This window comes from Clarias gariepinus, chromosome 21 (genome assembly GCF_024256425.1).
Source record: "Clarias gariepinus isolate MV-2021 ecotype Netherlands chromosome 21, CGAR_prim_01v2, whole genome shotgun sequence".
NCBI lineage: Eukaryota > Metazoa > Chordata > Actinopteri > Siluriformes > Clariidae > Clarias > Clarias gariepinus.
The window spans coordinates 15,953,068-15,970,827 of NC_071120.1; the positions used below are offsets into that span (position 1 = coordinate 15,953,068).

Genomic DNA, 17,760 nt, shown 5'->3' on the forward strand with positions numbered 1-17,760 from the left:
GGGTTGGGTTATCGCGGTGGTCCGGGAAAACGTCAACCAATCAAAGTGCGATTTCTTTGAACAAACGCGTCACTCGTAATGTGACGTGATAATTATTCATGCATCACGGTAAATGCCAAAAGCCGGTAAACACCAAGTAGACAAGACGAGGCAAGGTAGCGGAGCAGGGATTGGACATAACGGTCTATCACAAACACATACACACACACACATACCCAGGGCCGGAGTGGGACTCCCTTTCAGCCCTGGAGTTTCAAGCCTTAGACAATGTAATGTTTAACAGTATCAGAATCTATTTTCTGTAATAATTAGTGCTCATAAATATCCAAACTATCAAATAAATACAAATATATATATATTAAGCTATATGTATAAAGTTGAAAACCTTTGGTATAGGAACATTTGGAGTTTGTTGAGGATGATAAGAAAAAAATGTATCTATAATCTATATCCTGTGACTGAGGTCGAGCAAAGTAATCAAAACTATCAACAGAATCATCTTCATCTGCCTTGTTCCTAGCCTGTGGTTCTGGGTTCTGCTGCTGAGTTGCTGCCTCTGTTATCTGTCCCTGAGTAGACTCTACTCTCCCTTTCACACTTCCTTTTGTATCCCTAAACTCGAGAGCACCTGTAAAAATCACAGTATAATCACAGTTTAATCACAGTAAAAAGCATTCTGTAAGCTTTAACATATGTGGAAAGCATCTTTAAATTTAATTAAAATAAAGCAAATTAAATATTTCAAATGGCAAAACATGCAGGCTTTCATATGACTTTTATTCCCTTTCAATCGTAGGCTTTTTATATTTACTATCTTTTAATAAAAACATAATAGGTCACTAGGAACACTTGAGCATAGAATGTTGTTATATTTTAACTAATGCCATCATGTTTGCTTATTCACAGACTGTGGTACAACAGCTTACCAGTGTTTTCCACATTGAGAGCATCAGTCTCTTGCATGATACAACTGATTCTGGCTCTGCGTTTGACACTAAATGGAATTTTAAAAATGGTCATATTTCTCACCACAAATTTCCCCTTTTTAGCTTCCTGATCAAGCTAAGTCGGATTTATTAATGTAGTGAATCATCTGATGTCATCAATTATCTCAGGGCGGTTTTCATTGAGCAGGTGTAATATTCAATAATATTTATATTAATTATTCAAATTCTTATATTCACTCAATGACAATGCTACCTGCCCATTCTACTGTGTTGGGCTCATGACTGGTGCTTGGTAACGTTCCGGGGCCAGGTTCTTTACTGTTAGCAGCAAACTGGACTAGAGGCTGCTGCTGCTGAAGAGCTACAGTACAAGAAAAAGTTCGATGCATAGAAATGAACGGTGGTTTGCACTGCTCCTAACTAGCTTAACGTTAATTTACCGGATTTATGGTAACATAACAGAGTGCAAATTTTTGGGACTGCGCATGCGCAGATACGGTATGTAGCACAACTCGATTTTTCGATTGAACACCGATCCTCCCCATTAGCCAATCCGGGCTTGCCATACCCATGTACCGCTATTCAATTTATAAACTGTTATACATATTTTCGATAAAGTTGTAGTAATTAAATAATACTACTTCCATCAATATCACTGATGGATTAAAATAATAAAAAAAAACTTCTGATTTATTGAGTAAGTTAGACTTATTTCAGCTAATATTTATCACTATATTTGACCACTGAATACAAATTACTGAGACTTGGTGGTGATGTTGCTTCTTTAAATGTCCATTAAATATGTGTGTGTGTGTGTCATCGGTTCTGAGGTCTATTTGAACATGGCCACACCCACTCTAGCAGCATGACTGCTTTCCTCGGTGTAGTTAGTGAGAGGGGGTTGTTCCTCCTCCTGCGCTTTAGCTTTAGCTGATAAAAGTCTCAGCTATAGCATCAGACTCTCTCACACACAAACATTCCTCTCCACTCAGAGAGTTTGTTGTTTTCCAGGTGCTAAAGAACCAACACACTGTTACAGCTAGGTATTTTGGTCTAAAGATTTCGCCAAGATGAGGAGATCCTGTGCCATCTACGCGACCGGAATTGTGTGTGCTCATCTACTCATAGTGGGAATCGCCCTGATGGTGGCTCAAGTTTTCCAAACAATGATCCAGGAGAGGATAAAAAAGGTAAAGTGTGTGTGTTTTTTTTATATAACGAATATAACGATTAAATCTAACGGTTAAATCTGACGGTTGGGATCTAACGGTTTCGATCTCGTAGCCGGACTGTTATTGGGTGGAATTCAGCACGCATTAGCGGCAGAGCAGGGTGTAGTTCCTGTATCGTTAACCAGCTAACATACACTGCTAACAAGGTGTAGTTTTAAAGTTGTAATTTTTATCCGAATTAAGTTGTGTGTTAATATTTTCATAGTTACCGCATTGCATTGCCCTGAGTCGAGTTACAGAAACATAGTCTTTTGAGCGAGTGAATTCTGTTAGACCTGCTCCTGCTTAAATGAAAGTCACATTTTGTGTCCTAATTGTACATGACTCGTGTATTTATTTATTTATTTGTTTGTTCAATTCATCCATTTTTAAACCGGTCTCTGATTAAATGAGGTGTGTGTGTACGTGTGTGTATATGGTGTTAATCCTAACCTCTGGCCACCTGAGGTGCGGAGACGATGCGGAGAAAGACCGAGTGCATGTCGTGAGCAGTGCAGTGCTTTTCTTTTCTCCCTGTATCTTTGAATTAAATGTCTTTTGTTTTTACACACTGCACAGGATTTAAAGCTCCGAGCAGCTGTTTTGTCCTCTTTTCTTAAAGAGACGCGAGGCGGTAACCGGCTTTAATGGTTGGGGGAGGTGTAGAGCTCCGACAGGGTGAGGGGTCTTATGGCAGGAGGCAAGAGAGGAATTCTCCTTGAGGAATACTTAGAATTCTGCAACACTATATATGTGTATGTGTGTATAAATAGGATAATTTCCATACGTTCATCTTTCTTCAAATGCATTCTCTAGGGCTATCTTATGTGTATGTATATATTCACATTGTGTGTGTGTGTGTGTGTGTGTGTGTATGTATATGTGTGTATATATATATATATATATATATATATATATATATATATATATATATATATATGAATGATGGTTATTGAAAATGCATTAGACGAAAGAAGAACATATGGAAATCATTCTATAAATCCTATCCATGCTAAAATGCTATAATCTGTTATACAAGGCCTAACTGTAAAATTCATTAATATAATACTGACAGAAAATGTATATGATACTGACAAAATAATATTACAGATTAGAAAGTCTACATTTTATGTATCTTTATTAATAAATGTGAATTTCTATGGTTGGAGACTTTTGGGACACCCTGTGTACCATAAAGTCTGAATATTATGTTAAATCTTAGTTAAATTTCCCTCAGGCGTGTATTTAGAACTTGGCGATCTTGTAATCAGTATCAGTGTAATGTATACTTTTCTGTGAGTTAGCTGTGCGTAACGTCAGTACAAAATCAAACCGACTCTAAACTAAATATATTTTTAGATGTTAACATTTTTTTTTCTTTTGTTTTCCCATTTTAAAGTATTGAATATTTTACATATGCTATATACATCTATCATACGTAGCATAAGGACAACTTCAGCCACTTTTTAAGCCCTAAGGACCTGAATATTTCTCAAATTGGGCGTGGAATAAGTAGGATTATATTTCTATAGCTTCTTGTTTATCTAGTACAGTATAGCTGTTAACCCCGGCATGGTTTTTATTCATTTTGTGTCTTCTCTAAACGTATAGCACAACATTTTAGAGGATATGTGACCATATCAGATTATGGGATAATTTAATTAATTAATTTATTTTTAAATAGTTGTAATATATGTGGGAAACAACTCTTTAATTAATTTTTACCTTCTATCCATAAGGAACAAAATAAAATGTATGTTATTTATTTCCTAGCCACACCTTTTCCGAACAATACTTAATCTTTTTTTCTTTCTTTCCTTTTTGCATGTCCTTTCTTGTTGTAACTTCAAGCCTGTTCAGTATTCTTGGCTGTTTAGAGAATTGGGGGAGGGACAACCACAGCAACGTACAAGGGGGGAAAAAAAAAAGTCATTTGTCACTGAGCAACGTGAAGGTTTTGAAAACACTTTTCCTTAATGTTCAGTATTTCATGAAGGACATTTAGAGACCTTTTTATTTCCAAGGCTGGTACCATGGCCAGTGGGTGTAGGGGTTATCGTTAATGCTTGGAACATGTCAAAACATTTTACTTATCTAATTTGCATCTTTTTGGCAAGGACACATAACCTTCCTACACTAGATAAATATATATTTAAGGTGATCTACTTTTATGACTCAGGTAAAAAGTAAACAGGTGTGGTGTAATTATTTCTGAGAAGTTGACATGCGAAATATTCGCCAGGACTTAACTAGCCTAAATAAAACATTTATTGGCATGAAGATAGATTAGCTCAGCTTTTCAGTAATGCTGAATCACAGAAGGCTTGTTGTAAAGAGCTGTGTGACCCAAGTGAACCATATCCTTAGATAACAAAAGTGAATATTAAACGGAAATGTTCTCAAGTACATCATAGTTTGCCCAGAGCACAAGAAAGGCTAGTCAGTCCTCCTAAAAGGATTTGTTTTATTATTTTTAGTCAAACAGTAAGACAGTGAGATGTTTCACAGTATTACTAAACAGCTCTAATGAATCAACAGTGTCTACAGTTCTCTAATACTTGTGTATGGTGTGTAATGTTCAGTCCTTATTTTCCATTGCCATTTAAATTATTGTGGACCATTCTGTCAAAAACATTTTTAGTAACTAAATAACATTTCAACGGATTACATGTTTGTAATATGGAATGCTTTTTGTGTATTGTAAATAATTTCACTTTTATACTAGATTGCTAGATTATCAGTAGATCTTTTCTTCTGTTGCATAACCATGAGACGACAAAACCCTATGATTATGACAGCCAAGAATAAAATTTTCCTGAAACAGCTGTTCTCGGACAGTTAGCTATGATTTCTGAAAGTAGAAGTAAAAAGAAAAAAAAAAACAGGAGTAAGCTTCCTTGTTTTGGATTTCAGCTGACAGGACAGAGAAAGGTTTCTTTAATCTTAAGACCTAAGACAAAGCAGCCCGCTGACTAGGCATTGTCTTTTTCCCTGCTTGGCTGACTGCTTTGTCTCGGTTCCTTCGGATTTCCTCATCACAGCACATTGATTTCATTCACATATCACCCTAAAACCATACAGACCTAGTGAACTTTACACACCATTATTTATTAGTGCAGGTTTTTGTGAGGTTAAGTCAATAACAGGAAGCAGATTGTGAAATGGTCGATGAATACAGGTTTTAGGTAACAAGTTGATGAATTCCCTTCAGAATTATTCATTTTTACATATTTATTTTTTCAGGAGATCACCTTGGGTGAGAACAGTCGAGTACTGGCTGGCTGGATAAACCCTCCACCTCCAGTTTACATGCAGTATTTTTTCTTCAATGTTACCAACCCTGATGAGTTCTCAGCTGGCACAGCAAAGCCTCGTGTCACACAAATAGGACCTTATACATACAGGTAAGATAAACACATAAAGCATGATGCACTTTGTCAAGTTTGAAGTGCTCATGGCTTTTTTTTCTGTCCGGGGACTCAATTAATATGTTCTTTTAGAGAGAGTTCTTTTTTAGGACTATTACATAGCTCACGTCTGTTTATTTACCGTCACTTTTAATTGGTCCTGATGCCATGTAGATAGAACATGGCACAATTTAACAGCAAACGGAATTTGGAAATGACTCAGAAATAAAAGGAAGTCAAGGGTGGAGGAAAAAAAGAGGGAACATTTTAATGGGATGCACATTATGGTACTTAAGTAATTAGGTGGCAGGAAAAAAAAGTGAACTGGCATAGCATGTTTTGTCTAACAAGTTATTCTGTTTTTGCCGGCCACAGTGTAGGAAGTTTAAACAATTAACTCAATGTCTTTCATCATGCAATCAGGGAATACAGACCCAGAGAAAACGTCACATACTTGGAAAACGGCACGAAGGTTTTTGCCACAAATCCAAAGTCTTTTGTATTTCTTCGGGAAATGTCTGTCGGAGACCCAGAGGTGGACCTCTTGACCACTCCCAACATTCCATTCATTGTAAGTTTGTGTTTTTTGGTGGAATGAAACTGGCTATTACATATTGCTTAATTGAACATATTAACACAGTGACTTGATGGCAACAGTGCTAAACATTCTCCTGTATCTCTCTGTGCAGGCCGTCATGAATGAAATGAACTCCTATTCTTTTTTAATCCGTCCCCTGATCTCCTTATTTATAAAATCCTTGGGCGTAAACTTGTTCATGACCCGCACAGTGCACGAGTTTCTCTGGGGTTTCAAGGATCCACTGATGACTAAACTTCACCAGTTGAAGCCTGAGGTGGACGAAAACTTTGGCCTCATGTACAAGGTACGAATTTGTAAAAAGATTTTTCTGTGAAATTAAAGCATCGCTAAACATCGGTGTTCAAAATCGATAGTACAGGAAGTTTAGAATTTAAGTCAGTGCCCGTATAGGACGACAAGTGTTGACTACCATAAAAGCAGCATCGATATCAGTGTATTAAAATTTTTAACAGTGTTGTCTTTACAGATAAATGTCTAAAAAATAGTGACCTGGGTATTTTTTAACTGGGTATGGGTTTAGTCAACGCCCTCATAAGTAAATGCTGAATATAAGATAATGATGAATGTAAAATACAGTTTAAGTACCTTTTTCAGCAGCAGTTTGTAATGCATGCGAATTACCAGGTCTAAAAATTAATTTTTATTATTTTTTTTTTAGAAAAATGGAACCCATGAAGGTGAATTTGTCTTCCACACTGGAGAGCAGAACTACATGGATTATGGCAAGATCGACACCTGGAATGGAATAAGGTACCCAGTGCTTTGCACTGACATTCCCCTTGGCCTATATGGCTGACGCATGAATATTTGTTTTCCCACTGAAGTGGCCTTGTCTCAACTTTAGCTTAGTGAACTTTTGATGCTTGCATTGTGCATTTGCCAAGTAAAAAAACAAAACAAAAAAAAAAAAACAACTCAAAGTAAAGGTCTTTTGAAAAAAAAAGAAAAAAAAAAGAAAAGAAAAAACTGTACGCAGTAATGTCCAAAAGTTATGAGCCACTTGTTTCTTCATATTTTGCTTCCTAAGGAACAGACTTCCTTTTTTAAATGTAATTTTGAGGAATAGTTCTCCAGGCTTCCTAAAGGATAAGAAGGGAAATAAGGTTGCTACTAAGGTTGTTACATAAATAACCAATTTGTAAATTGTAAATGTAAATTTGTTTCTTTTAGGCACTTTACAGCCGCTCACAGTAAAACATGTGTTTCTACTTTGTTTAATTTAATCTATGTGAATTTAATTTAAAATGAAGCAGAGAAGTGTGGCTCAGGATGTTAGCGCAGTACTGTAAATCGCATGATTCTTCGAACTACTCAAATTTCCATGCAGCAATTTACATCAGCACCATATCTGATATTATTTACTGTATATTATATTTAATTAGAATAATCTGTAATAGTCTAAACCTCTCAGTAATAAAAATATTCTCATTCCCGTTTGCAGACAAATGAACTGGTGGTCATCAAACCAGAGCAACATGATTAATGGCACAGATGGCAGCGTGTTCCACACCTTCCTGTCCAGAGACGAGTTGCTCTACATCTTTGCTGCAGATCTCTGCAGGTACGATACACATGGCAACCTCTGGCAGACCGTCATAGTCTGCTATAATTTAAATACCGCACAAAAGAAAGACTAAAACACAAGCTTGGGTGAGATGTAAAACAGGTGGAAGAACTTGGTCATTTTTTTAAAAGCTAATGTGGCTTTGTGTTCAAATGATGCAGGTCAATCCATCTGGGATATGTGACTGACACGGAGGTGAAGGGGATTCCTGCATTTCGCTTCGCTCCTCCCGCTGATGTCCTCGCTGCACCATCGGAGAATCCCGCAAACGCTGGCTTCTGCGTGCCTGCTGAAGACTGCCTGAGTAAAGGAGTGCTTAAAGTCAGCGTGTGCCGTGAAGGTAAGGACCAAGGACTTTTTGGAAATGACTGAAAGTAGATTAAAATTATAGTTGTTAAAATTATAAGTGTGTTGAATTATTACAAAAAAAAAAACCTGTGGGATAAAAACTAAAGCAATATAGAAAAAAATTGGACTTTACACTCATCGAAATCTGCGTCAAAAAGGAATTGGGATGAAGTTCATGTCTGCTTATTCTTCTCTGACCAGCATTAACAGGCTCTAGGTCATCTCGGATCTATCTATCTGTTTGTTCTCTCCTGCACTGTGACAGAAATCAGAGTTCAGTACACGAATGATTAATAAGTAACTCCAATTCAAGACCATGTTCTCCATGTGCAACGTCTAATAGCAGCTTGATAGGGACATAGGCAAGCAATTATCTTTATTGCTTCCTCAATCAGTCATTGTGCTGATAGCAGTGGCTTCTGTTGGTTAGGTCACTTTTATCATGTGCCTGCTTGAATGATGACTTGAGTTTTTTTCCCCACCTCACATGTCCTGATTAGTTTAAAATAATGCTTCATGTGAAACTCTTGTTGGAGAAGTAGAACTGTGGATTTGCTTTGGTTGCAGAACCCACTTCGCTGTTGAATTTGTCCGGCCAGGGTTAAACTCTAAGCAAATAAAATGTGGAATTTTGTTCCTTGTCGCTTTAAGTTTAACAGGTCATTGCCCTCTTGTAACCTCTCTGCCAGCAAATTGATGCATCTTGGGGAGAAAGTTCATTAAAATTTTTTAAACCTTTTTATTCTTTTATAACCTCTATTCTTATTATTTATTTTCTGCCTTTTTCCCCCACAGGAGCCCCTATTGTTGTTTCATTCCCACATTTCTACCAAGCTGATCAGCAGTACATAGATGCCATTGATGGGATGAATCCAAATAAGGAAGAGCACGAAACATATCTTGACCTAAATCCGGTAAGCTGGGTGTTGGGCTCATGTTAATTTTGTTGAGAGTAATTAGTTTACCTTATTTATTCACCGCTCTTTCTGTAATTTAATATAGCCTATGACCTATTACGACTAACAACAGTAAATGTTAGTTCTATATGGGGAAACCGATGAGTTTTTCCATATACCGACAGTTAAGATGAATAGTTTAATGTTAAAACATACTGTTTATGTTAAAGTGTTTAATTTGCAGTATGTTGCGTGTTTAAAGCTAATACCCTTTTGTCATTTTTTTTTTTTTATAGGAAACTTGTCAGATTTATTTAAAAATACTTTACTCCCTTATAAATGCATTATTATGATTTTTTTTTTTTTTTTTTTTTTTTTTTACAGACGACTGGGGTTCCAATTCGTGCCTGTAAGAGAGCCCAGCTCAATATTATAATGAAGAGGATACCTGGCTTCCCGTAAGTACCAGCTACTCACTTCACAGTATTATCTATTTTTTCTATTCAGAAACCTTAGTCACGGAAAATCCCTTTTATTTTCCCTAGTCAAACACGGTTCCTGAACGAAACCATTTTCCCTATTATGTATGTCAACGAGGTAGGTGTTTATTGAGCATTTCATTTTCCATGTCTTTACCGCCATATTATTCACCTCCAGGTTACTTATGGTATTTTCCTTCAATGAATCTCCAATCCTTTCCTTTTCTAGACGGCAACCATCGATGATGACTCCGCCTCCCAAATGAAAACTCTGCTTCTCATCATAACAATAGTGTCCAACTTTCCCGTCATCATTGTCGGCGTGGGCGCCATATTACTGCTCGTCTTCATCTTCTTGGTGTGCAGGAACCGTCAAAGAAAGGTTAGTTTTGGTTTTGTCCAGAAGACATTTAAAAAAACACACACACAAAAGTTTTTTTATAACTTGTTAATGAAATATATTTTCATGACGAGTACAAGAAACCTTTTTCTAAATGTGTCTACTTTTAAATAAAAACTTAATATCACATTTTAAAGAGTAAGTCTGATTTTTATGTCTAGGTTTTTAGATTTCTAAAATGGCACATGAGACACTTCTATTGAGATAATCTATTTTAGTTTTTATTTTATTAGTGTTGCATTTTCTACAGTCTTGATATTAATATCTCTGGAAAATGAGCACATCTTCTTTAAGGAGCCATTATACAGCTATGGTCAACATTAAATTTAAAATTTATAAGTAGATTTATTAATGGGTCTTACATGTGCCATCCTGCTCTTGTGGTATTGTTAATTCATCTTGGTTTGTCCATGGGATTTAAATCACTACATTAGCATTATACAGAGAGGAACTGCTGGTTTATTAACAAATAGAAATGACCAAAACCAGGCTCGAATTAGTATATGAGAATAACTATGGTCTGAATTATGTTGCATCTGTCTACTTGCTAATACTTTAGACTAATAATTGTCTTCAAACTCACTAAAGTATGTCCCCCGGAGAGGAAAACCTTGATCAAATACTTGCGTCTCTCTTGGTTACCATTTCATAAAAACATAAACACTGTTTGTACCATGTTTTGCATCTGGCTAAAAGTGTGATAGTGTGCGTAAGAGGGACTCGCTCATGGAGGGTAACGTATAGATAAGAATAAGATAAGCAGCATATGTTTGTATGGTAAACAGTATAGTGTGCTAGTCAGTGACTGTCAGTGACAAACTACTATGTGGCTCAGATAATTAATGAATGTTTTTCATTTATGAAGACATTCACCAATGGCTGTAGCTCACTTGGTTTGGTTTCCAAGGCCGTAATAAACAAACACTGTTATGAAGCCACAGGAAATGTGACTAAAACGTAGAAGACTCTTGTTAAGGAAGTGCGGGTTTCTTATTGACTGCAGGCGTCAAGGTGTGTCACAATAGTTTTAAAATCTAACACTCAGCAGCGCCTAGTATACATCCATATGGTTAGGTGATAACATATTAATGATTTCTTAAGGTGCCCTTCCCTTCCTATCCACCTGCATGAAGATTCAAGTGCATGAGGCTAACCATCAGTGCATGTTTCTCTTTAACTAATACATATAAATTTGCCCCACGGTTATTTTCCTTCTCCCCATGATCCATTCACAAGTTAAAAATTAATTGAACAGAAGTGAAAAGGGTCTGTTTTAATATTCCATGGTCAGCTACTGTGGGGTTTGATGTTTTTGCAATTCAAAAAGTGTGTTTTTTGCATAATGCTGCCATGTTTTCATTTTCAGTAACATTCCTTCCCCCCTCTTTTTTTTGTTCCTGTTCAGAATGAAGTAAAACGTATTGATTTTACCGAAGCTTTTCATTCTTTTGCTGTAAGTCAATATTTACCCCTTTTTCCTTTCATTTGCTCACTATTTTCCTGTTCATAATTTAACTATAATTACAAAAGGTGCTTCTTACAATTTAGTTATAATTTTACTTTAAGTACCCATTTCTTTTAAGATTTTTTTTTGTTGTTTTTTGCAAATCTTGTTTATTGCCGTTTTTTTTTTGCCTTTTTTTTTGGTAGGACACAAAATTATAGTTTTAAAGTTCTGTATTATATAATTTTATGAGATTTCTCTTAGATGTATTACATTATTATATATTGTTGTAGATGAACGAATTAGGCATAGTTTAACTGTACAGCTTAGTTAATAACACTTTCAACATTTCTGTATGGTTCCTGTATGTCCTAGCAGACGGGGAAGGAAGATACAGCCTACACTCCGGTCAGCAACAAATCAGACGAGTCACCCGAATCTCACAGCAACCAGCCAGCAAAGAATGGCTCCTACATCGCCATGTCACCAGTCGAGGCCCAGAAGTGTTGATAAAGATCAATGCGTGGCATTCCCACTGAGGGGATCCACTAGTGTGACACTCTTTTCCTCTTTTCACCTTTTGATTCTGTCCACTGTGCAGCGTGTTCAGGCAGGTCAACTCCTAGAAGCACTAAGGTCGAACATGACGACACTTCTCTCTACAGGTGGTGGTCTCGATATACCGCCTCTCTCCTGCTGACATTCTTTTTGCTGTTGAAGCATGGCCTAGGACCTGCCGTATTTTTTGACACAACAAAAAAAAACGTACTCCTTGAAAAAACACAGTGCTGTTTATCTAGTCACTTCCTCCGGGTCTGACGCTGACACTATTGTTGACTAGACACATATTGAACAAACTGAAAACACCTGTCCGCCTTTTGGGACCGTATGCCAACAGTGCATGTCAACCAGTCTGTAGTTCCTGTTTAGCCCTGTTTAGCTCGGGCCTGTGAACAAAGAGAGCGTGAACGTGTTCCGGCTGCTAGCAGGAGCCATTTTGAACACCAGTGTTTAGGCATCGGCTAGGCTCTTACAGTGTATGATGAAAGCTAATTGCCACACTACTGTATTGAAGTCTGTTTAGTCAGACTTCATCTAACAAAGCTCTTTATTTGTTATATCCTAACATTTCCTAGATTATAAGGCAAACGTTGTTGTTTGTCTTATCAGAGTGTTTGAAAAGCTAAAGGGTCGGGCGTAGTCATGGTCGTGGGTGTGATTGTGTGCGTGACTGGGGTTTTGTATGTATGTGGAGCACGGCAGACATGCTGACACTTGCGTATGTGTTAATCTCACTGCTATGAGGCGATTTCTAAAGAGCAGCGCACTCACTAAGCATCATACGGTGCCAAATAATGGTCACTAGATTTCAAGGGTCCTTTCTAAACATGTTCAAATGTCATACTCTGGATAAACAGGCCCCAGAGTGCCAGAATTGTCAATTTCGCTCACTCCTTTAGCCTTCCCTGATTCAGGGGGTCTCCTAGTCGTGCTGTGAAAAATGAGCTTTCGTTACTCTTTTCTGAAGGGAAAGGAAAGCAAGCTTACAAAACGCACAAGTGAGACTTGAACCTGTTCTCTGCCTTACGTGTGAGTTTGCAGTGTGAAAGGGCTCTGTGATGTAGCCTTCATTTAAATCCAGTCTGTAGTCAAAACATCTGCAAGGCATCGGTCAAGCCCTCATGTTCTGTTTAAGGCATCTAATCTCCAACCACGAGAATGCACAACTAGATCGACCTACTTTACTCAGGGGGTTGTTTACAGCCTCTTATCTCTAAATGACTTTGAGGGCTAATAACTAAAAAATCCACCAGTCATGAGGAGTTTCTGTCCATTGCGTGGGCATGTTACTTCAGTTCACCTTCGAGGCAATGGGCGATTTAAGACTGATGATGGGTCTGACACTTTGAAACTCTGTATGTCTTGTTAATTTTGTTCCTCTCAAACCTGTCCATGGTGTTTAAACCTGACCCATCTGAGAATTGAGTAAATGCCATAAAAAGGTCTACTTGGCAAAAAAGTGCACTTTTTCTAAAATATGGTCCTGCACATTTTTTGTGTAATTCAGTGCAGCGGTCCTCATTTGCATTTCAGAGATGTGCCCAAAATGTCTGTTTTATCTGTGTGTTCTTGTTTTTCAGTTTTGTTTTTTTTCCCCTTTGTATGTGCTAAACCAAGTCTAGCCTTCTTATCAGTTCTGCTCAAACAAATGATCAAATGCTTTACGCAGATACAGTTTTGTATGCACATGTACAAAGTCTGATCAGTATGAAGCCAAATATCTTTGGTACCATCTTTAACAAATTGTGAATGATCTGTGTGTAAGCTCAGAGTTGGGCATGTTACATTCTACATATTTTCTGTGATTTGTTGCCACCAAGGACTGTGGTTCGTTCATTCAGTATCATTTCATGGCATCTAGTGTCAATTTTTTAAAATGTTTTAATTTTGTCCTTTTTTCAATTGAAAAACTGAACTGGAAAAGAATATCAGCGTATATACTGAGTGTTGGTGCTCTAGCTAGTAAACAAATGGAGGTGCGAGGAGAGTAACTGGAACATTTAGGTGAACACACATGGCCTTCTTGGTATGCTTTTGTAGTCAGAAGTGTACAATATCCAACAATGGCCTTTATGAAAGTATAAACTCAAAAATAGCCATGGATGAGTCCGGTTGTCCTCATTACCCCAAAGTGGCTTGTTCCACTTGTCGTGACTTGAATTTTTAAGCTCTCCAACCTAAGCCATTTCGACACTCGGCTGACTTTTGAGCCCAAACCTTCTCATTGCTTCACTCGACTGTGCGCTCGACCAAAGATAACCTGATAGATATAGGCGTCCCTCATTTGTTTGCTTTCACAGATACAGCTGTAGTGCCATCAATTTGCCAATTTACAACACTCAAGGGCAAAAGGCAAAAGAAAATCATTTTCGAGATAATACTAAGAGAGATTTCTACAGCGTTTATACCAACTCTCAGCGCTGCGACAACACTCAGTATTATGTATTGACTCAGCAATACATTGTGTAAAGTAATTTTTGTAAAGCTTAAAAAAAAAGTTTTTTGTATCTAAAACAACATTAATGCGTCTCGTTGAGTTATCTGTTCTATCTGCAATTTGTACAGTATTCATCTTTTGGTTCTTCCTTATTTTCTAATATCTCACTCATTTTTCTTCCTATTTTCTTTCTTCCTTCTTCCCAGATTTATAATGTGGTTCTAAATATTGTTCCACGGTTGAGATGTTAACAGTGTGTATATGATTTCTAAGTTAAGTGGCAGTGATTAAGAAAAGCTTGTGTGTATTTTGTCATGGGGTTAGAGTCTTAAGACTAATGACCCTCAATGCCACAGGTTTCTTAAGAAGCCACAGCACTGTTTGGTGCGACGTGGAGTGCCATAGGAAGGCAGAGTGTCTTTAAGTTTAGTTTAAAGGGGGATTGCCGTTTTGCCACGGTGGGCACTGGAGAATTGACCCTTTAATTTTTGTCCCTAAGATGAATGACGCCCTCCTTTAGGAAAGTTTAGTGCCATTACTTCCTTGTTTATTGAGTTTTAGGAATTTACTAAAAATGGTGTAGCAAAGTCAGTGTTTTTCCATCACCTGCATTTCAGTTCACCATTCCCATGTGATGAAGGATGATTTTGATCATTTCACGTTACTTGCTGCTGAAAAAGACAATCCCCACCTCATGTTCAGTGCAACATTTATTTGAAAATAAAATTCCAATTTTACTTTTGAAAATTTACACTGCACAAATGTTTCTGCAATACTTTTTATAAACATTTTTAGTGTTCTTTGCAAAAAATAAAGTTGCATTTATTGCAAAATGACTCTTTATCAGTGCTGTTGCTATTTATTTCACTTTTACATTTATTTTGTCCTGGAAAGTTTTCAAAGTTGCTATTTATTTATGAAAAATGAGACTTGCTTGAATTTATATGCAGAGTCACAGCAAAGACTTAAAACATCATTGTTAGTACAACTGGGTTGCTAATATACACGAGGAAAGTTCATGGAAGCAAAATTTATTGTCCCTGTATGGGTATTTCACAACAAATTCTCAGAATAATAACTGAGAAGCTAAGAGAAAAGCCAACAGTTACTCCAAAAGAGATGCAGGATGAGTGGAAAGCAGCAGAAACAAGATGCAGGTTGTGAACATGATGAACATTATACAATAAACTGCACTGCAATAATTTTCATTCCTACATCTCAAGAAAAACACCCTCTCTCAGAGACAGGTGTCTAAATGCATTTGGACAACCCAGAACTCCAGTCAGATGAAACATAACTTGAGCTTTTTAGAAATATTTCAGTTTTTCATGTTTCGAGAATGAAGAAACTATGAACACAAACACAGAAAAATGCAGAGGGAGCAAAATGATACTATAAATGATTCTTGGGCTTCACATGACATCCAAGATTTCAATGATACAACAACTCAAACACAGCCAAAAACTCAAGAAGGCCACATGGGCCAGGTTTCCAAATTTGAACAGCAAAACAAAAGTGAATGAATACATATTTACTCACAATGTGTACACTGATCAGCCCCACCATAAAAAACTACCTAGGTTTTAGGTTCCCCTTTTGCCGCCTGGGAAGCTCTATTGTCGTTTTATCAGGTATACATGACAAGTTTCGAGAAGTGTTATGGTGCCCAGTAACAAGGAAACAAGCTTTTGTTAAGCTACGAGGGGCATTCAAGCCAAGCCTGAATTTGTGATGAAATTTCTTGTGAATGAAAGAGTAAAACTGACATTCAAGCACAGAGCCTCTTTGCCACAGTAAAACATTTGAAATGGTGCGGCAGTTTAAAGAAGGCCATACATGCGTGAATGATTATCCCGGCCAAGGTGGCTCGGAGCCCATTGCATTCGTTCCTGTGAACATTTAGTTCCTCAAAAATCGATAAATAACCTGCCACCAACTTGAGGAAGAGACACAACTGTGTGTAGGAGCTGTACACAAAATCTCTAAAAAACACAACTTTTTGACTCTCAGCTGGGAGTTTTAGCCACATCCCCTGTACAGTCCTGACCTCGTTCCATGTCATTCCCATTGCCTAATGTTTAGGCTATTGCAGGAGTTCCAGTAGGCATGTACACTCCGGTACTGCGCACCACTAAAAGATTCAGTGGTGAAGCGCGGGACTGGAAAGAGTGGAGTGCAACCGCCTGCCAAACACAGCATTCAAAACCAGCCCCAAAGCACTTCTGGAAAGAAAACACAGCTGATACATTATTATTATTATTATTATTATTATTATTATTATTATTATTATTATTATTTATAACATCCTAAGCAACACTTTATCTCCTTAATAAGTGCTTAATTACTGCTAATTATCCAACACTCATAAGCTGCCATGCTTTTGACTCACCTCACTGCTCTGTTCATTAAATGAGGCCCATCTTCACACTGGCACGTTTAATGTGTCATATAATTATAATTTTATTATATATTTAAACAGTTATTATTTTTATTTAATACCTAATAGATGAACTATTATGCATTTAATTTTTATTTGTATGTGACCTGTTATTTTTTGTGATTCCAATGCATTGTTTCTGTTGTGAAACGGTTAATATTTCTAAGAATCATTAAATCTCTTAGAGCTTGTCCAGATTTTCTTCCTCCCAGGACTTGAACGCTTGACCCTGGAGGTGCAAGGTCACAGTACTAACCATTATGCCACTTTGCCACAATTTATTTAAATTATTTAAGATATTAAAATACAGATTTGAAAAAAAAAAAAAACATGCTACACTCCTTGCTGCCGCTGAGGAATACTGGCTTTTACTTTATACTATTCTGGTCCTAAATCCTGATTAAATAGCAGACATTTCTTTTGGATGTTTACAAATAAAAAATGCTGCTGCAAATATTGCATACTGTATCTAATAAAGCAATATGTCTCAATATAGGCTCAATATTAATAAACTATATTAAGGAAACATCAATTCCATTTGCTTGAGCCAATACTTAGAACTAATCTAATACTTAGTGATTTCATTCTATATGCAACACAAAATGAAATAATCATTTCAATACCATAAACACAAAAGCTGCTTGTTATAGTCTAGAAAAGACTTGCTGTCATTGTCATTCAGTCAATGACAAGCCCAACATGAAATGAATGTTATTGATAAGAGGGTGAACTGGAAAAACATGTCTGATGCAATCCTAAACCGATCCAAGCTGATACCAGTCTGATAGGATACTCAGTACTACATCAGGGCATCCTGAGTGCACAAGAGTTCAAAACAAAGCTTTGGAGTCCTTTATTTTAAGTTATAGCACAACCAACAAAGGATGAAGAGTACTTAAAAAGACATAGGCAGCTTTAAACAGCTTTTCGAGGAGCCTATCCCAGGGGACTCGGAGAACTAGGTGGGGTTGGATGGGGTGCCAATCCATTGTAGGGCACACTTACATGCTACAGGTAATTTAGAGACA

General features: G+C 37.1%; 1 protein-coding gene across 1 annotated transcript; it reads left to right on the forward strand.

The window, feature by feature from the left end:
- The first annotated feature begins 1,825 nt into the window (after window positions 1-1,825).
- scarb2a (scavenger receptor class B, member 2a) lies at window positions 1,826-15,136 on the forward strand. Its single transcript, XM_053480850.1, has 13 exons — window positions 1,826-2,137; window positions 5,402-5,562; window positions 5,989-6,136; window positions 6,255-6,449; window positions 6,825-6,916; window positions 7,608-7,727; window positions 7,892-8,070; window positions 8,874-8,992; window positions 9,359-9,432; window positions 9,520-9,571; window positions 9,683-9,835; window positions 11,259-11,306; window positions 11,676-15,136. The coding sequence occupies exons 1-13, from the start codon at window positions 2,018-2,020 to the stop codon at window positions 11,805-11,807; spliced, it is 1,593 nt and encodes a 530-aa protein (XP_053336825.1). The 5' UTR covers window positions 1,826-2,017; the 3' UTR covers window positions 11,808-15,136.
- Window positions 15,137-17,760: the final 2,624 nt, after the last annotated feature.